The sequence below is a fragment of the Diprion similis genome, chromosome 3, assembly GCF_021155765.1.
Source record: "Diprion similis isolate iyDipSimi1 chromosome 3, iyDipSimi1.1, whole genome shotgun sequence".
NCBI lineage: Eukaryota > Metazoa > Arthropoda > Insecta > Hymenoptera > Diprionidae > Diprion > Diprion similis.
The window spans coordinates 12,105,071-12,126,206 of NC_060107.1; the positions used below are offsets into that span (position 1 = coordinate 12,105,071).

At 35.9% G+C, this 21,136-nt stretch overlaps 3 protein-coding genes across 5 annotated transcripts; 1 reads left to right on the top strand and 2 right to left on the bottom strand.

Moving 5' to 3' along the window:
- Positions 1–273: 273 nt before the first annotated feature.
- Positions 274–7,795, bottom strand: LOC124404808 (cytochrome P450 4C1-like). The gene is made up of 12 exons (XM_046879208.1): positions 7,109–7,795; positions 6,894–7,000; positions 5,574–5,664; positions 5,287–5,472; positions 5,149–5,218; positions 4,951–5,077; positions 4,750–4,825; positions 3,797–3,912; positions 3,398–3,466; positions 2,469–2,646; positions 2,201–2,380; positions 274–1,610 (listed from the first exon to the last, which is right to left on the bottom strand). The coding sequence occupies exons 1-12, from the start codon at positions 7,278–7,280 to the stop codon at positions 1,444–1,446; spliced, it is 1,539 nt and encodes a 512-aa protein (XP_046735164.1). The 5' UTR covers positions 7,281–7,795; the 3' UTR covers positions 274–1,443.
- A 1,033-nt stretch (positions 7,796–8,828) lies between these two features.
- On the bottom strand, positions 8,829–10,480 carry LOC124404674. The gene is made up of 4 exons (XM_046879006.1): positions 10,415–10,480; positions 10,087–10,239; positions 9,651–9,791; positions 8,829–9,215 (listed from the first exon to the last, which is right to left on the bottom strand). The coding sequence occupies exons 1-4, from the start codon at positions 10,478–10,480 to the stop codon at positions 9,051–9,053; spliced, it is 525 nt and encodes a 174-aa protein (XP_046734962.1). The 3' UTR covers positions 8,829–9,050.
- Positions 10,481–15,086: 4,606 nt separating this feature from the next.
- On the top strand, positions 15,087–20,579 carry LOC124404811. 3 transcript variants are annotated; one of them, XM_046879213.1, is made up of 7 exons: positions 15,087–15,351; positions 15,718–15,818; positions 17,066–17,345; positions 17,536–17,646; positions 18,394–18,657; positions 19,814–20,054; positions 20,091–20,579. In XM_046879213.1, the coding sequence occupies exons 3-6, from the start codon at positions 17,108–17,110 to the stop codon at positions 20,008–20,010; spliced, it is 810 nt and encodes a 269-aa protein (XP_046735169.1). In that variant the 5' UTR covers positions 15,087–15,351; positions 15,718–15,818; positions 17,066–17,107; the 3' UTR covers positions 20,011–20,054; positions 20,091–20,579. The 3 variants fall into 3 exon arrangements, with proteins under 3 accessions (XP_046735169.1, XP_046735168.1, XP_046735167.1); XM_046879212.1 differs by lacking the exon at positions 15,718–15,818 and having other exon boundaries at positions 17,016–17,345; XM_046879211.1 differs by lacking the exon at positions 15,718–15,818 and having other exon boundaries at positions 15,088–15,351; positions 20,091–20,577.
- The last annotated feature ends 557 nt before the right edge of the window (positions 20,580–21,136 follow it).

Sequence of the window (21,136 nt, forward strand, 5' to 3'; positions counted from 1 at the left end):
AAAACCAGATCAATTGGCATTTCGTCATTTCACTAACAAATCTCATCGGACTATGCTCAAAATGTGTGTTTCATCACCGCCGAGTGGCATCATATCGAATAGTTCGATCCGTTCAGTGCAACTGTGATAATTTAGCCAATTTCTGTGGGTGGTCACCAATCTGTAAAATTATTTTCCAAATTTTGAAAAGTAAAAAGATGCTCCACTTTTTGCCAAAATAAGGCATTAACTGCCCAAGTTTCACTCTGATTGCTTGAGTGGTATAGGAGTTTTACATCCTCGCGTTTTCAAGGTGTGGAACGCGTCTTTATGAGCACTTTGAAAGGCGTAACCGACAGTACTTACGACCCTTTACTATTAAATGATTTACTTTTTAATTTTAATGTTTTTGAATGCGTCCTCACGTTTTTCGCGTCAATACAAAGGGGTAAAAAATACGCCTTTTCACCTTTGTGCGTAGTAAAAGATCGTTTAATAGCTCATACGTCCTTACACCATTAGACACGTGATTTTTAACCGATACTGATCCAGTTCATTGGTCTTTTTTCTTCCAATGTGGAGTACAGGATGAGACAAGCGATGATTTGACGATTGAAGCTCAGCCAAATTAGATCATTGCGCAATTGCGAAACTTAAATAATCAATTAGGAAGGAAGTAAGGTCAACCTTGAATACAAATGGGACATTCCAGACTATCTCGACCTAACCTTGACACTTACTTTTCAGTTGAATTTACTTCTAGTACATCGTAAAGCGTTGCAAAAAAGACACTTTACAGAATCGTAATTTGCTCACGAAAAATTACTCGTCCGATAATCTCCGGATTAGTAAAATCACTGTTGGTTAGTAAATGCTTCGTAAAAAAAAGGAAACTTTTATGCTAGAACGAATATGGGCTTGCATTTAGTTTGGGAAATATGATGGAATTAATTCATAATGACAAGATCTAGTTGTAAACAACAGCATCGATTGCCGTATAGATTCCAACCAATAAAACAATATCATGAATATGCAGCATGGAAGTCAATTATCACTACAGCGGCTAGTGCATTGGCTCAATTTGCATGCGGCTGCTTGAGCATTATCTTCGTTCGATCAACATCGAAAGCTTCGTTGAAAAATTTTTATTTCCATTAATCCTTATAAGTGTTAAGTGTGTTTTTCACACTAATGAGGGTTCATAATGTTACATCATAAAGCATCCATAAGTAGCCGATGAAGAACGAATAGCCATTGACATATCTAAGTGAAAAAGTTAAGGATCAGAATATATGAATTTAAATGATATCGTTGGAACATACAACAGCAATCAACATTGATGCTAGACGCGATATTATTATGGCGTATATTCGGTATACATAACATTGTCTTTTGAATAGCAGATGTATGGTTACATTGAATATACCGCAAATAGGCGTAGCCCAATTTGCGGTTCATGATAATTCACAATCGCTCTTCTATTCGCAACATGATTGGTTCAACTGGTTTGGTCAGACCGTCCATTTTCAACTTGATGTCAACTAGCGGTACAAATTTATCTTTCTTAATGATGTATCTCCGGAGGATTGTTGCCAAGACTGTTTTCATTTCCATCATGGCAAACCTGAAGCCTAAAATATAGAAGTCAGTTAGTTGTGCAGGACTTGGTCGCACTTTGACATCTCAAAGTGTGAAGTGCTGATAACCTATTTTGCAATAATTCAGAATTGTCGTTTCTTGGTAACTATTCACATAATGAACAATACTGCAGAACATTATCACAGTATTTATGTTCTTATGCTGCAGCTTTGGGTAAATATCACGAAATGTTTCTATAAATTTTCTAACCTCGGGAAGCAGCGCTACTCGAATTTTTCAAACTTTACGAAGTTCCATTGATGCAATGTGCCTGGAATATTTCTCATCTCGCAAAGTTGCATTGTTTCCATAACATTCCGTAAGATCTATGAAACATCTAAATCTTTGCAAAGTTGTATTGTTGGAACGTTTCTACAATTTATACATTTTATGAAACGTTTCAAATTTTGCTTGGCGAAATTCCATGCTTTCACTATATTTTTAAATAATTTGAACTCTCGAAAGTCTTGTACTAGATCATACTGTCTACTATCAACCCAATAATTATGATTTGATACATATTGTTGTCGTATTTTGCATGTTTTCTTTTCCTAAATATACGGTACGCAAGTAGATCGATTACCGATGCAGTTTCTCGGCCCCGCACTGAATGGTATGTAGCTATAAGCATGACGCTTAGCCGCTTCTTCTGGCAAAAATCGATCCGGATCAAACTTGAGCGGGTCCGGCCAGATTTCCTCGTTTCTATGCATGGTCAGAATGTCGATAACAGCCAAACTTCCTTTCGGCAGAGTATATTCACCTTGAACATTCAATTTTTAATAAACTGTAAAAATTTCCTGCAATACAAATGTTCGAATATGTATATGTGTATGTAGTTCATTACACACCCATGTCCAAGTCGTCACTTAATGTGCGAGAGATCAACGATGCGATTGGAATTACACGCAACGACTCTTTGATTACGTATTCCAAATATTCCATACGCTCTAAGTCATCGTGTGTCACGTTGCGGTCCTCAGGATCGCTGCTTCCATAAATTTCACGAAGCTCGAGATACGCTTTCTCCTTTGTGTGTCATGTAAAAACGATAATAATAAAACGTCAAAGGTAGTTGAGAAAACGTTTGTAGCACGTGGTTGTCAAAGATCAGCTCCACCAGTGCGCGATAAATATTTTCTGTCTATAACAACTTAAGGTCGTAAGCACCAAAAATATGATTCTGGCGCCAAATACGTGTACGTTTGTTTTTCCACTCCTATCGCTTGAAAAACTGAGTCAAATGTATAAATGAAATGATACAAGGAACTTGAAAAAAAAAAAATAACGCTGGCGCATGCGCATCATTGAAATACTGGATTTTACGCACTAGAGCTTCTTTGGCGCATGCGCACTTTCGAACAACTCAATCTGACGCACTGGGTAATGGAAAACGTCTTGACAGGATTTTTTTTTTGTAAAATTCTAGAAATTGGATATCGTTCCTTAAACATGCTCTGATCGTAAGACTTATGTCACAGATCACAATAATTACAAGCACTGATGGCAGGATATGTTTCGCGAAAAAAATTCACAGATTTAAACAAGACGAGTATTGCAAAATTTGTTGTAATTTTTATTTTATAATGCAATTACTGTCATCCGATAATACAGCTGAAGTGCTCCAAGTGCATGTACAAATATGGTTGAGAAGACGATCTACTATAGTAACAACGTGAACCGACAATCATATAGCGTAAAACAAAGCCAAAGTGTGAACCCATTTGTACGAACTGTGAAGGTGACAAAAAATTAATAAAATACTATCAGAAAATGATACCTGTACATCCGGATGCAAAGCCAGCATTAACATGACGGAACTGATTACGTTGGAGGTTGTGTCATTTCCCTGAAATGGAATATCAACATAACTTTTTAATACTATGAATAATCCATATACATTGCACGTTGTTGCAAAGGAGAAAAAGAAGAAGAAGAAGGGAAATATTGCAGAATTGCATTTTTGCAACGTACAGAATGTCCCAGAAACAGTGTAGCACTGGAGCCTTATAAAGTTTGAAGTATTACAAATACGTTGCGAAACATGATAGAAACATTGCAGTAACACCATTACTGTACAAAGTATTTCATCCGCAAGAATAATATTCAAAGATTATTGCAATATTCATGCAACATTTCTTGCTTCGTATCAAGTTCCAAAGTAAATACTTGTACACACGGCAAGCATCATTGTGTCGACCTCTTCACGGAGCTCTGAGTCTGATAATTTCATTTTATCGTGTGTCCCCTCCATCAGCAGATCCAAAAAGGCCTTTCTTTGAGAAGGTAAACCACCTAATAGAAATCGAGGACATAATGTATATTGGGGTGGTCCTTAAAAAGGTCATATTTGAATTTCGACCGGCTCGCCCTCTAAATCGGCTCCAAATAATTCGAATATAAATTCCTGATTTTTTCAGATTTTTATTTCAACATTAACGCCTGCTCGCAAGAGGGTGGATTTACCAATTTAACCCCTTCAGTGACACATTAAATCTACCACATTTCGATAAAATTTGGTATACGGTGGTTTTTTTGAATCACTGACTACGCATCTGAACTTAAAATTTTTAAATTCAAAATGGCGCATCCAATATGATGGACCAAAATCCTAAAAATTCACTTTATATTGCCTATTCCATCCACAATTTCAAATTTTGTAATTTCAAGTTGAGATTCATAATCAGCGATCTTGAAAATTCCCGGGCACTGAGTTTTATCGAAGGCGAATGACTTTTTAGATTTTGCTCCGTCATATTGAATCCACCATTTTGAATTTCCAAATTTCGAATTCAGATTCGTATTCAGCGATCCAAGAAAGCCCCCATACCAAATTTTAAAGAAATTCGTTCAGTGGATGTAACGTGCCTCTGAAAGGATTAAATGAGGAATTCCACCCTCGTACGGGCACGAGTTAGGGTTGAAATAAAAATTTGAAAAAATTGAGGACTTGTTTTGAAATTATTCGCAACTAGGATGGAGGTTGAGCCAGTCGAAATTCAAAAAATGACCTTTTGAAGGACCACCCTAATATATAACGTACTGCATTTACGTCGTAATTAAATTTTTGATAATATTTCAGTCCCCACGCTCAAACGAATTATATTGTTAATAAAGTTAATGCCAACATACCCTCGTTATCTTCCCCACCGACTGCAGCCTTTTCTGTATTTCGATCGAGCAAAGCTTTCTTCTTTCTTCGAATCACCTAAAGCAAATTGTAAAAAGGCCTGATGAATTTGTGCATAAAAATTAGACCAACTTTCAAGTCCGGTAAGTTGTAAAACTTGTTTCGAACTTCTTCAACGCATCACCAATAACTGGTTCACTCACATTGTTGGTAAAATTATGCATAGTTTTTATGTGTTTATTTTGTTCCCTTCCAAGTTGAGTACGATTGAAGATTGCTGACGGGTGCAGCCAAACTTTAAATGTTCGCTGGCAAACAATTGCGAATGTCCTAGAAATGATGTGACAGCGTTATAAAATTTTTAGAAATGAATACGGGTCACACCGAATTTTGACACTAACTTTTCTGCCGCTTCCACATAGCTGCATTCGTTTTCAATTTGGGCTTTCATACTCACGCCCATAACGGTTTCTGAAGCGAAAGTAAGAAAAAGTGAACATTTCATCGATCGGAAATCACCCCAGTAACTTAAAACCTACCGCATATTATATCCAGAGTGCACTTCGACAAGTAATCAAAAACAGGAAATTCCGCCCCGTTCAATTCAGCCTCCATTTTCTTCACCATCACGTTCGATTGGGCCGCAAATACAGCCACAAAAGATTCCAAAATTTTTAAATTAAATGTCGGTCCGATCAGCTTTCGGTGTACACGCCATATTTCCGCTAAAAAAAAAAAAGAAATAAAAAAAAGAAAAAAACCTAAAACTGGCCTCGATTATGCGGAGATAAAAAATACAGGAATTGTGGACTGATAAATAACTCACCGGGCGCCGTAAACAAGCCTTTTCCCAACCATGGTTGAAAAAATTCGTATACTTTGGCCTTCTCGATCGCCTTCTCGCTCTTCAAAACTGTCTGTGAAATATTAGTTCAGTCATAACATACGTTTGGAAATGCAAATGAACCGAACAGGCTGATTTTTATACATTTTGTAGGGGAGGTTTGGAAAAGCTTAACCTCAAATTGTCAACCAATATTTCCTATGTGCTTTCCCCGCCATCTTGAAAAACAGGTGAATTTTGATTTTTGCAATAACTCGACTCCCTGCGTGATACAAAAATTTTGACTGAATACTTTTTTGTTGATTTTTTCCACTTGACGATTTCGGTTGTATAAATTTGAAACTTAGGGAAGATTGAGGAGAGTTCTGACAGACGTAGGTTGTAACAAGCCAGATTTTTTGCATTCTCTGACAATTAGCAAGCTGGCAACCTTGCGCATTCGTTGTTTTTTCAAAAAGCGAGAGAAAAAGCTAGAGAATTCAGGGAAACTGGTTTTGCCACAACTCTCCTCAGTCTTCCGTACCTCTTTGATATTTGTAGTTATATCTCAACAACGATCAATAGTAGGTAAAAAATTTATACGACCGATATTGTAGAGGATATAAAAACAACAAGCACTCAGTTCATCAAGTGTTCTTTGGTAAAACAAAAATTTCCACGAAATACTAATAATCGTAAGGAAAATCGATTTTCGTTGCGATTATTAGTATTTAGTAAAAATTTTGATGTTTCACCTAAGAACACTTGATAAACCTCACAAAAAATATGATGTTCCATTTTTTTGAGCCACTATTTCGTGATGAAATATAAAAAAATTATAAAAGTCGTCGTAAACCATTTGAGGTTGAACTTAATTCTTGAATAACTTTTGAACGAGTCGACTTGGCGAAAAATCATATCAGACCTTTTTTGTAGATCGTTCAATTTCCTACAAGAATATTTATTGATTTCTACAATACGCTAATTCTTTAGAACGTAATAAAATTCCAAATAAAAAAGTTACAAAAATTCCCGTGTTATTTAAATGGAAAATCAAAAATCACGACGAGGCACCTCTTGATATTATTATTAAGAGCTCAAACTTCACCAGAATTTGTTTTTCATCATCTTGAACGATATTTTTACGGTAACTGAAGATAAATATTTTTTTTCTTTTTTTTTGTCCACTTTTTTAGCCTCTCTCACAGTTATTGGCTCCTACTAAAAAATGACTATTCTTGATTTGTGTCACTCTCATCGCCAGGGTGTGATATATCGCGTAGGAGTGCTCGTCGCCTTGATATTTGATGCCGAACTCATTACCTTGACATCCTCTGGTCGAGATAAGAAAATCAACAACAGAGGCCCAAGCCAGACGCGATAAGGTGAAGGATACAAACGTGATAGTTCGGTGACCTCGTTGAAGATATCTAAAACAGCAGAAAACAAAAAAGGGTTTAAAATAAAAGAGAATAAAAGAAGAAGTTGAATCAGTTGTTTTTTTCCAAGAGAGAGAAGCTGAGCACACAAAATTTCACCTTCGGTATTTCCCAAGAATTGAAAAACATTTCCCACAAACGGCGACGTTGGTGGGCCGCAGAATTTTGAAGCTTTTTTGTACAGATCCAATCGCCTGAGGTGATATATTACCAGGAGAATTAATCCACTTAAAAAAGTAGTACCAATTACGGAAAGGATTTCACTAAGCATTTCGCAATATTATATGCAGCGTGCGTCAATTATATTCACAAGTTCTGCGATCTTTAACACTGAATCCTTGTCATAAATTACAACTCGTTACTCAATTTCCGAACAGCGCTTACTAAATCTAAATCTTCATCTTCATCCACACGGAATACTCATGGATGTTTCACTAGTTATCTTCTCGCACTCGCCAGCCGCTCTTACTATTCAAATATTGCTTACGTATCATAAGCAAGAGGCTCATGCACTCACTTTTTGGTCCGTACCAAGAGATTTAGCGAGAATCGTATTTTGGATTGCTGTCAGTCGCGTAACAGAACTTTAGGCTATCGCAACGAACCCCACTCCGCTGTATCCCCTCGAGAGCTGCGCATGCGCCGTAGATCCTAACTCAAACTAAGGTCATGTAGTACTCCTACCTTTACGGACCGAGCAAATTTAGCTATTTACAAAGAGCAGGTTATTAATATCCGACTTTTTGAAGGATCACGATGTCTCTAGTCACGTACACATGGCTACAATGATTCCGAAACGGCTAATTTTTCAAACAAGTCAGTTACGTTAGCTAGGGTTACTGGTCAAGACTTCTCGAAGTAAGAATTTGCGGGAAATCTGGCTTTATTCAAGTCAAGAAAAAAGTGTCGAGAACTCAAGAAATTGCGTCTTGATTGAGCTTTTGCCCTCCCCCAAATTTATTTATCTTACCCTATGTTTTTAAGGTTTGTAAACAATCCACGCATATAATATTAGTTCCTCGTCAATATATTAAGCAGAATTTCATGCAACTCAATTTTAGTCACAAACAATAATAACGCGATAGCGTCGAACGCACGACTTTGTTGATCACTGATCACTTGTGGAACACTGACGAACGTTGGGTTGATAGCTCTGGCAGATTTAATGAGCGTTTCAAAGAGGGGGGCAGAGAGGGGGGATAACTTACTTCCGTCCATGAGACATTCCCTTTCCAAATTGACCGGCACTTGAATCTTCAATTATTATCGATTTTGTTGAATCCCATCTTACGATTCACGTGATCACGTGAAGGGAATTGTGGCATGTTAGGCAGATTGGAATAACTATCTACTACCAAGAAAAATTTACTTTGCAATTTAGAAACCATTGAGATGATAATGTATATTCAAACAAGCACCAGCAACAATCCCCTTATTCAAAAAAAAAAATATTGAAATCAAAATTGTTACTGCCAAGCACGTAACTTCTTCCCAAAAATAAGAAATCGCAGCCATCGGACTTCCGAGATAGTCTAATTGATTAGGGGGCTCATATATTACCATTTCAGTAAGTTTTTCATTATCTTAGCCAATGAAGAGTTTTTCCTGTCAAATGCTTTGTTGTTCAGGTCTGATCTTCTTTACGACAAAAGAGTACTCACGGAAAATGATTGGATGTAATTGCAAAACTTAAGATTCGTGCTGGAATTCCAATGTCTTGTGCACCATGTCGAAGATACTTTTTGTATCACATAAAATTCGGTTTATCCCGCAAGATATTTAATCGAAAAAGTTCGCCAAGTCAAAGTAACTCCGATTCTTTTTTAATGTACTTAGCGCGAGACTTTACTGAGTCTTTTCATAATACATGCGAAATTACCGATTTAACAGTATACCGTATATGGTGCAATTTCATTTTTTTATATTACATTTCTACAAGCTACGATAATTATTTAGACTAAAAGTCATGGTCCATGGTTCGAATCTTAGGTCATTCATGATCATCACGTCGTCATCAGAAAAGGTGCAGATTCTTCCGGCTTTATCCTATGCCAGGTACTTCGTGAGATACTGTCCCGGTGAATGTCAACAATAAAAAAGACTCCTCGTCAGGCATGTGTAAGGCAATATTACCCTCCAGCTTTCCGTCTGGAATTGTTGGTAAGCTGTTGGTGTCAATGGTATAGTCGACGATTCGGTAATTACCCTTGAAATAAAAAATCAAATCTGTACTCAAAGTTTTTATCGTGGAATCATTCCATGCAGCACGTAACATTGTACAAACATTTCTAAAACGTTTGTATATTGCTATTGCGGCTACAGCGTGGCGGCAATATTACAGCAGGATTGCAATTTTTCACAATTTTGATTAATCAAATTTGCAAAAACACTGTACAGGGTATTCAAAATATTTCAAACTTTGAAAAGTTACGTTGATGCCATATTTCTAGATTATTGCACAGTCTATCGGGAATATTTCAAATTTTTTTTGTCAAGTCACGTTGTTGGATTGATTCTGCGATATTTAAAACCTCACAAAATCAAAGTGTTGCGATTTGCCTGGAATATTTCACCCTTGTAAAATTACATTGCTGCAGTGTTTATACAATATTTCGCGACTAGTGGATTGAATCATTCTCACCTCTGTGAGTGCACACTCGGATGGAAAGGGTTTTCCGGCAGCCAGGAAACCCTTGGCAATTACTTCATCCTCCATTGCTTCACACAGACTCATATCTATAAACAGTACAGGACTACCTTCCAAAGTGATATTCGTAGATAACTGAAAAACGTAAAAGTAATATCTTAGAACTTTGATTTCTTAGTCGCAGCTCTAAAAATATTTAAATACCTTCTGCAAAGTCATCTACCAAAGCTCTAAAATCAGTCAAATGGCGTGAAAATGATTCATAAATTGTCCGTCTAAGTTTTGTATATAAGTGTTCAAAAATTAGTAAAAAAAATTTCCACCTAGAATTTTATTTCTAGATTTGATTATCAAGAGTTTTGGTAAATCCCTTCGTCGTATTTTGGCGCTCGGTCCATGTTCGGAACTACACAACCAGCAAAATACTCGCCATCATGTCTTCAGGGAAGGTTTTCGAAATCGGAGCTACTATCCCAACTTTATTCGCTGGCTTCGCTTGGGTTATGGTCGCCGTCCATTCGTCGACGAATTCTGATTTCTTTTGGACCACATCTACACTCAGGATATTCACGCGCAACGTCGGCTGGAAGAGAATATTTACGATTCCAAATACAGACTTCCCGTAAATTATGAAATCATTCGGGAGAAATTCGATCCGATTGACTGCATGAGCAGAAACGTGTTTTTGCTACCAAATTCAGTGTTTAGGCTTCAAATAAATTATTTGGAGAAAACTAATCTCATATTTTAATACTCACGTCACCAGCTTCGCTTGGAGTCGAGCCGTAAAAAGCAGCGAGGAACAGGACGCCAAAAACCAACATGGTAAGAGCACGCAAAATATCTATCAGAAACAGTACAGAACTGTGGAGTATTTATACCACTGCATGACAGAGGTACACACGTTTGATATCACTTTCGGATAACGTAACAATTAATTTCCAGGGATGCATGCAAATTTTTAATACCAGTGAATCCACAGATTATTTCAAACAGAGGATTTTATCTCCTCAATACTGATGAAAAATGCATCTTCGAAACTTTTTTTTCGATAATTATACTTTTTCTTTCATTCTTCAGTTTCCCTAAATTCTTGACATCCACAAGCAATTTCTTCCGAAAACCGAAAATGTTCAAAATGGATGAAAACTGTGGAATAGATCGAGCTTGTTCGTCCCTGCATCACGATTCAGGATGTCATGCTGCATGATCATAATATCTGCACACAATTAATGGGTGATGATTCATTCTGATACAGCACTAACGTGACGATCAGCCACGGCGACGTGGGAACTCAGAAAGCGTGAGAACCAATGCAGGCTTTATTACATGTTAGAAGACACTTACAGGCTTCAGCAAATTTTGGAATTCGAATTGAGGAATTTTTTGCAGAAATAATTGTACCATTTAGTATTTCGTACCACTAAAATGGCTTAAGAACGTGATGTTTTGCAATACGTTTTATATTTAGTTTCACAGGGGGTTGCAATTTCGAACTTCTTCCTGATACTGAGAACATCGTTCCCGATGAAAAGTTATCATAGACAACTGAAAACTGGAACTCTTTCCTATTCATATACACGGTGGAAGGATGTCTATTAAGCAGAATATGAAAAATACCGTATCAGATAGCGATCATCGGAGTTTTTAAATTTGATTGAAAATGATTACAATGAATAAAAAATCAATTTTCTTTGTATTTTATTTTTATTTCCTGATATGTCTTCTTCGCACTCCTGAAGATCCCATGAGTCTAGAAAAGTTCACACAAATTGATTCTGAGATGAAGGATTTTTACTGAAAAGACAGTAAGGCTAACCACTTTCGATTTTTTAAGTTGAAATTGGGCCAATTTTGAAAACTAGTTAAATTAATTCTTTGACGCACTATATCGACGTAATTTTGCGAGAGGAATCGATTGCGCGCAGTCCGAATACCCTTTAAACTACTTCACCTCGCTTCTTGGATTTTTTCATTTTATCAGACTTCCAATCGACGATCCTAGGTTTCAAATTCTCAAGTTGTCATATGCTGACCAATTTTGGTTACCTAAGTCAATCGATTGTTCATCCTAATACTAACGGTTTCGATGCATTCTTGAATATGTTATAACTATACGAAACGTGTCTGATTAATTACTAGTGAATTATTACCCCCTGCAAAAAATGCTTTACATAAATCATGTACTACATACTCGATACGAGAAATTATTAACATGCAGAGTAAACTTGAAAATAGGTATTTAAAGAGAATAACACTAGAAACTCTGAGGTTGAATAGGATGATATCTGTTTCAGAAAATTGTAGGAGAAACAATATGCAAAACTTGAACCGCAGTAAAATTACGCAAAGTATCAAATGGAATCACCACCCAACTGTGCGTATGGAAAAACATGTAAAACTAGGAGTCAGTTACGCCGATCAAGATCCATTAGAATAGAAAAGAAGTTTGATAATGGAGGTGAAGTAACTACTTCAAACTGCAAATAAAACAATAATGTAATCTAAATAGTCTGTTGGCAAGAAAACTGGAAAAAGAAGTTACAAGAAAAACTGGGTGAATATTACAATAAAACAAGGTTAGCAAAACGGTTTTGTATAAAGCGTATTATATTATATTATGTTGTACAAATAAATGGATGCATATCAGATAAATCGGAATTTCATCTGCAGTAGCATTCAACTCGGGAAGAAGAAAAAATTATTCTGGAGTGAAAAATACTTATAAATTCCCAAAGCATTTGAATTACTCGAGTAAATGTTATTTCGTTATTTGTTATGGCACTTCTAAAAATTTTTTTTAATTGCAGAAAAAAAGAATAACAATCTCCATTTGGTTGTAAAAAAATGGTGTGGATTTAAAAAAACTTGGCGCAGTTAACACAAAAGCTCAAACTACATTACGTTCGTAAATTCCTCACATCTGTCATTACATTTTGTTCAATTGTCGTCGCGACTGGTCTAAATTTCCGATCCTTTAGCAACGTGATCATAAATCCATGAAGATCATAAGCGTCTCATGAATAATCTAACTTCACTCACAGTTGTTCACTGCTCCTTTCGATTTATTTATTAGAAAGCATGAAAATCCTCTAAATCAAACTATAATATCTCGAGCACAACTTAGTTCAGAAAAATCAACATGAAACTGAATGTACTGTTCTTTCGAGTTTGCGCAAATTCCCCGGAATAATATATTTTGAGGTCTTGCAACGTGGACCTGAGTATGCGGCACGTATTAATAATTCATGATTTAGTGTTAAGAGTTTAAGACTGTGTCCAATAGAGTTATATATTCAGACTGATAAATTTTATCTGTACTTGTTGTACTTGACAATTGAATGAAATACGTCAAAAAAAAAAAAAAATTCCTCTATCGTTTTCACCACGCAATGTATTGGTGCGCCAATTGAATCAGCAGTATTGCTATTCCGCGTTCTCATCGTATCGGCCATAAGCCATAGCAACGATATTAACTATAAATGCTACATATCTCAACGTGTATAAAAGTTGTGATTTACTGTCAATTAGTTTATTGGTTAATACGGTACAACAATATCATTACCGCATATTTACAAAAAGTAATGAAATCTAGGCAAAACATCTGAAATGCAAAAAATCACAGAAAGAACCACGAGCCCAAAGCTCTCAAGGCGGACCTCGCTGGTTCGCGTAGTGAAATTAAAACATCATTTCAAGAGCTAATGTTTCTTGAAAATTAATTATTAATGCTATAGCTACAAAGCAATCACGGAGACTAATCTTTCAGATTATTAACATCGTAAATAAATAAATAAAAATTGTACATGTTCTTACAGCGCGAGATAGTATTTATTCAATCACATGTAACAAAAACTCGATGCTGTATGAAAACAGAATGCTTGTACAAAAGCTTTAATTTGCACAATTCACCGTTCCAATGTCTTGTACATAGTTATTTGCTACAAAATATTTTGATTTAACCTACTTTATCTGAATAAAATGCATCTATTCAATTCAAAATTGATAATACGATAATGTGTTCGAAGTTGATTGATCAATTGACTCAATCCCATTAGGTCCTCAATTCTATAAACAAAATATGCATCTAAGCTGCAAGTCGGAGAAAAAACCATTTCAAAATCGATACGTTAGTGGTACTGAACAGGATGTTATCATCCAGTCATTCTTATGCTAAATTGATTGTCTTCGAAGAAAGTACAGTCCATTTATTTGATGATAATATTAATCTTACACACACAACGTGATCACACACAACGCGAGCAAGTGTCATCGTTTCCATAAAAAATTCACAGAAAATGTACCTGCCACTCGTGAATCCTTAAACCTTGTACTAACTGTGTATAAAAATCTGAGCGTGTCCTTCAAATACCCGCGTCACAAACGATGTTGCAAATCGACGCGTTTTTAGGATCAAATCCTTATGCTAGTGATCGCCCTAGTGCCTTAAGGTCATGCAACCTGACATACATTTATGTACTACTGTTGCTAGTGAACAGGCGATTAAACGTCTATTGGACTCATGACATGAAAAACTGAACTTATTGTCGTCCACAATACCATATTTATATGTTCACTTTTTCATTCAACTTTGATTTAATAAGCAGTAGGGCTCATAAAATCTACAAAATAGTCTAGTTGTTGACGGAGGTAGCGCAGAAACACGTTATTATACATTTAAGATTGACAGTCATTTGTTAATATTTATACCATGATTGACGGTTTTTGTGAAGTAGAATTTTTACTAAGACTAACTGCAGCATGATTTCTTACTTTCTTCGTTGTTGTACAATATAACATTCCTTTTAGTCACATCTTATAGTGGGAATAATTCAATAAATTACTGCAAAGTATTTCCCCACAAATAGTTAATATTTATAGTATAAAAGTGATGATTTTTCAGGTCAAAAAGTGTTTTTTGCAAGTCAACTGTTTCATGATTTCATTATTACGTTTCCTTCTAAGTAATGATGAGCTACTTACAACACAATATTAAAAGTATGATCCAGAATTTAACAGCCGTTCAAGTTTTACTTCAGTCAATTTCACCCGGTGTATAAGCCGCGGAATTCCTTAAAAGTATACAATAAAAGATTAAAGAATAATGAGAAATTGAATACAAATATGACCTTGTCGAATTTAAACAGCTAACACGACTGTTGCCCGACGAATAGCAAAGATGATCACCGAAAGCTACGAAAATTGAATGTGAGGCTGAAATTTCATGAGCAGCAGATGCAGAAGCAGCAGCAGCATTTCCCATCATCCAAGCATCCTGATTGGTTGACTACGGTCAGGTCAAGTTGGTCAACCAATCAAAATGCGCGGTACAATGCTTGATACTTATTCGACGATGGCGACTGCGCAGCTCGGCTTAACGTACTGCGCATGCGCAAAGTAAATGACAACTATCGTGCAATGCACATGGTGTGTCATGGCGACGATGCTGACCGAGACGATGTGACCGTTTGACGGATAAACGAACGTGCGGTAAACTGGAGTGTTATATTAACAGTTCTGCTGGAAATATTTTCCCGGCGTTACTCCAATCTAGTTGTGGCCTAGTTCAGGGACGTCGGATATCAACGGTAACCGAACGAACCGGAATTACGCAGAAGGAGCGAGAAATGTAAAAGTTATGCTGGAAATAGCCGCGCGGGCGTGACGGATCTGACGGTGGTCACTCTATCGGCTGGTAAGTAATTGTTTACAAAACCGGCTTTTGGAATTCGCTCTCAATCGTTGAACCGTCACACGAAGAAATTTTCAGCACGTCTTGAAGCGCGCCAAATAACGACAAAATCGTTCCATTTTCAAAAATAGCTAAACTTCGGTGTATGGTATACAAACAGATCATAGATATTTTTTGCAAATAGACTTTCCTATTTAAAATACTAAGACATAAATATGGTAATACCTTGAATGGAATAGATGACAGAAGAAAGGCTATTCGTATAATATAAGCTGTTTCGCATCACACTTGTCGCGCAGCGAAGCTGAAAGAACTTCGATTTGTCCATATTGAACCTCGATATATTGAAAATTGTTGCATTTCTTTAAGCTCGATGTCAGTGTAACAGATTTTTAATTCTGTTACACCAAACCAAATGCTAAAAGAAAGCATGTAAGAAAATACAGAATCAAACTATTCAACTATACAAGGTATGTTAGATTGAAGCAAATTCGTGTAGTTTTTACAACGTCGAACCCAATAAGAAAATCAAACCGTGCGAGAAAAACAGAAAAATGCTAGTATAGACATTGAATTTTATGAATATTGAAAAAATACCTAATGAAAATTTAAGTACACAGATAAGTTTTTAATCTTGTTTGAAATTCACAGGTCTTATCCTTGTGCAATTTAAGTGGTTAAATCTCACAGGTTGATGATCAGAATAAACATCGGTTTCACTATTAAATTAGAAAGTGAAATAAAATTGGTAAACTTTAAATATTCCCCCTGAGGGCGAATACTAGATAAGCTCAGAGCAAGAGCTAGTGCTTCTCATTCGGCGTCCTTGTGGCCTTTAACGATGAATGGACTGCAGTGGCTGAATCAAAAATAGAAAGAGGAGGAAGAATACAAGGCTGAAGTTAGTAACGTTAATGTATCGAAACGTTGAAACAAAAATCACTATTTTGCACCTTTAGAATACCTGAAGAAGTTGAATTTACAAAATCTGATTTTGTCGATGCTGTATTAACGGTTTACTAAATTTCAAGTAATCCTAAAACTGCAAGAGACCGACTTTTTCCAAAGATGATTTATTACGTTTATATTATAAACTTCAGCCTCGTGAAAAAATACCGTTTCAGAAATCTCCAGCAGTGTTATTTGCGCTTATAATGATAAACGTGAATGAAACAACATCTCTATTACGCGATGGAAATGAATTTGAACAAAATCAAATGACACAAGCTAATTGTGAGATATAAAAAATTTCAACTATGATTTTATAATTGGAATTCTCTAGAATTTCCATAATAATACTAGAATTTAATCATCTCGTTGAATCTTCCAACTTTAAAATCTTTTGTTAATGTCCCAGCTTGTGTTGTTTTCAATTTCCTCAAAATCATTTCAAATAAAACTGCCGGTGTTTTTTTAAAATGTTTTTTTCCTACACCAACATCTGAATCACATCGATCCAATTTATCCCTAACGCTTAATCATATTTTTGGACTATAATACTTAGTCAAACTTCTCGTTTCTTAAGTCTATACGAATAAAGTTCTACATCTTTACTACACATGCATATGATACTTTCCAATCGATTTGAAAAGTAATTGTATCACCGATTGGCCAAGAAAAAACGATTCTGTACTACGTGATAAACTGTGAAAATGATATATTTCAAGTGCATGTCAAATGAGACAAGAATCGACGGTGGATAATCTTCTGTCAACAGGAGGTAGGAGTTGACGCGACCCTGACCTTGAATGCCAAGTATATGGATTGGAAGCGTGAACCGCGACCTCAGGAAGAAATGCCGCTAAGCCCCTCCACCCATGGTAACCCCCTGGGGGTAACAGGAGGCGTAAATCCAGGAACAACACCTCAAATAATTCCAATTAACTGCAACCCTCCGCCGTCCTACCACAATATAAACCTGCCAATTGGCCAGCCGTCCGTATTATCTAGTGATCGAGGAGCGCCGCCTTCTTACGAAGAAGCGATAGATCCAAATGGTAAAGATAGTAATTGCATGATTATTCAATGATTAGAATATTGATCGATGGTATTGGTGATGATCTAAAAAATCAGGAACAGAGTAGTAACTTGAGGAAACTTTCTTCATTTTTTTGCGATTGTTTGAAAGTTCTGCAGCGCTTATGCATTGCAAATATTCTGATACTCATCATATTATGTGTATTTTAGCCCCGCCGCCATCCTACGATTCTTTGTTCGGTCGAATGCGAGAGGCTCACAAGGCTTCCAAGGGTGTTTTTGACTTTTTAAAAAATATCATCGTTCTCCTTCTCGGCACAAGTGAGTCTGCAATTCGGTATTTCTACTTATTTTTATCATAGCTCTCTACGCATCACGACTATATGCACAAGAATATTATATTCTTAATCAGTTTCACAGCATGATAATAACAATGATTTGATCATCGCTACCTGCCAGCAGCATTGTTCGGGTGCTTCCCATGATTATGATATATTCGCTCGACCACTTGGCTAGTTGCAATATGTGACCAGGTTTTAAAATACGCATTAAACAACATCAACCTCCGCACTTGGCAGTCAAGTAATTGTTTGTTTGTTTGTTTTTTTTTTTTTTTTTTCTCTTCTTTAATCTTATATCGACCCAATGATTCATTTGGAAATATGTGTATACACATGTACGTAAAAATGAATATAATAAAGCAATGAATACAAGTTTCACCTGAACGCTGCATTTGTATAGTGGGAATTAAGTTCAAGGTTTAATTGTAAGTTTATATTACACGTCCGCTAAAAGTGGGACATAGTGTGACCTTCACGATATGTCAAGATGTTTTAGAGAGTTCATTTAAATGCTAATGCATGGGCCTAATACTCTTGACTCTTTCGTTGCACTGGAATTTTAATTTCGATTAACAATTTAATGGATCAATATTAATGAAAATCGATAAAATTTCTTTTTCGAAGATTACACTTGAGTACAATTTTTTTATAACTCTGACGAAACGTTAAATGGCACAGCTACAACGTCGTTAAACAATTAGTTAATTCGAAACTCTCTCCTTTTCAGTTGGGTGCACGATCATCTTAGGTGTGACAATAGTGATTCCAATTTGCATGATGGTGATCGGTGGACTTTATTTGTACGATTGTCCTCAGGGAGAATACATTCCAGTTTATCTGTTAGTTGGGGGTGGTATTGGGGTTTTTAAACAGCTGCTGCACCTTTCGGTCAGAGTTCGCGAACGCCAGGAAGAACGGGACGAAGAGAGAGTCAGACAATCCTCCACGCAAACCTTGATAAACTGCTTTATGCTCGGCTGGTTCATCATCGGTGAGTAAAAGTCACTCGAACGATTCGTGTTACGGTTTTTACGCAATAACAGTTGGCGGTCTTCGCAATATTCCCATTCCCGTTTATGTTAATTTTTTGAATCACAAAAATGGAGCTCTCTTTTCTTCGTTTAAGATCCAAGAATATCGCACGATTTGGTATCGTTGGGTTCCGTGGATATTGCAGCAATCTACCGATTTTTTTAATTACAGTCAAAATCAGGGTCCATACATGCCGCTAAAAATTTAAAAATTCGAAGATAGTCCCGGATATTTAAGAAAAATTTGTACAGCTCGTGAAAAATTCATGTTTGCCAAAATAAAAAAAACTCCGAGTGACAAAAATCAGATTAGACTCGCAGTTCACAGAAAGTATACGTTTGCTTTAGTGGTTAATTGATTATGATAAATTCAAAAAATGGAAAAGAACAAATAAGATACCGTTTTTATAGCCCATGTTTTTTTTCACTTTTTGATTTATAATTAATGGTACGATGAGATTATATCAATAGTCTGTAAATTTAACTATTTAACTAAATGCAACTAAATCATTGATTAGGTAGTAGATGAGCTATCTTGTCAGAATCAATTCCGAGATGATTAATTCTTTTTGAAATCGAATAAGACATTTTTATTTTTGATTAGTATATTAGTATTAGTTTCGTTTGAAAATTACTTTTTTAAATTACGTGTTCGGACCTCTAGTATCTGAAAAACCGGTCTATAGAGAATCGGTCCGTCTGCCAAAATTATTATTTGAACGTTTTGGAAAAAAAAACTAACGATTTTCCCTGCTTTCCGTATACACCATAAATAATTACAGAAATATTGCGACAATATTTCCAAACTTTTCGCACTTATACTTTGGTTTAAACCGTGTGTGCAATATTGTAAAAACATTGCAATGTGCCTGAAATGTTTGAAATCTGCTGCAAAAGTTATGCTACTAAAATGTTTCTGAAATATGTCTAATATTTCAAACTTACTTTGCTACGATGTTTGAGAAATATTTCAAACTTTACCAAGTCACATTACTATGGGAATATATTATTCCCATAAAGTTGAACTGCTCGTTTGTCGAATTTTCTATAAATCAAGGAGATGCGACTCTGTTTTCTTCGTCTCAAATCTAATAATATAATATTTAATTTCGTCAGGTTCCATGTGGGTTTACAAGGCGTTTGAGCCCAATTACGATCCATCCAGGGGGAAGTACTGCAACAAAACTCTGTATTTATTCGCCTTCTGGTTGATCACATGCGTCTACATTGCTTTGGGAGTCATCACAGCCTGCTTATGCAGCATTTCCGTAGCTAGCATTGCTTTTCAAAGGCCCCCTCCTGATCTCATGTAACAATTTCCAGTTGTTCATTCTATGGACAATAATGCGTCGAAGACGATGATAAAAAAACAATAATCGAGTTCTGGAAACAGATCTTTCGGGGCAAGACATACCCCGCCGGTAAAACACTTTGATATTGTGGTTCATGTTCTCGGATTGCGGGGCCGGGAAAAGTTGATCAATCGAAATTGTAACAGATATCGAAAAGTGTTATTCCGATACTTTAATTTCTACTTCCTTTTCTCTCTAGGGTTTCTCACTCAATGTAATATATTTCACTTCAATACCCGAGAGAAAAGTGTAACTTTTAATTAATTCGTGAGCTGCTGTGCCATTAACTATCGACAACGGGAGTCAATATCTCGAAACGATTTATATTATTGCAATAAGATTTCTGAAGCGTCTACTGTGTATATTTTTTAATTTTTACCCCGTAAGCTTAATATATAATGTATAATTCTAACTTAATTGCTATTATATTAACGTATTACCTACCCGGGAAAAAAATGACATATGAATGATATTTAACGTTGACATACAATTCTACGGGTAGACCCATTAAATTTTACAACTTTTACATTTAACTTGGAAAACAGATTTATTTTTTCCTTGTCAAATTTTTTAAATTATCACAATTTCCCATACACATATACGTGTATGATTTTCTTTCCTGCATATTTTCTTGTGAGTTATTTTACTCTTGTATACTTTATAGCGCTGTATGATACATTGGATGTGAGAATTATAGAACGGTGTCTCGAGTATTGAACACCTGAACTACGTAATTAAGGGACTAAAAACGCTTTTTTTACTTGAGAAAATTTCTTGTAAACAGTCTATACCTCTGATGTAGAGAAGAAATATAATAATAATAATTTCCGTCAAATCTTCATCGAACTTTACAGCATTTACGTACAAAAAATTTCCTATCTTATGATTACAGAATGTAAAACCTCTGAATGAAATAAAATGCAAGATAATTTTTTGAAAAATAACCGACGTATCTGGAATTAATTAAATATACATTTCCGTTGCCGAAATTGAACCTTGTAATGTTTGCTCTGGATTTATGTGAAATTCATACTTTAGACAAACTCTTTGCTCGATAAAGAAATTCGATTGTTGCAAATTGCAGTAG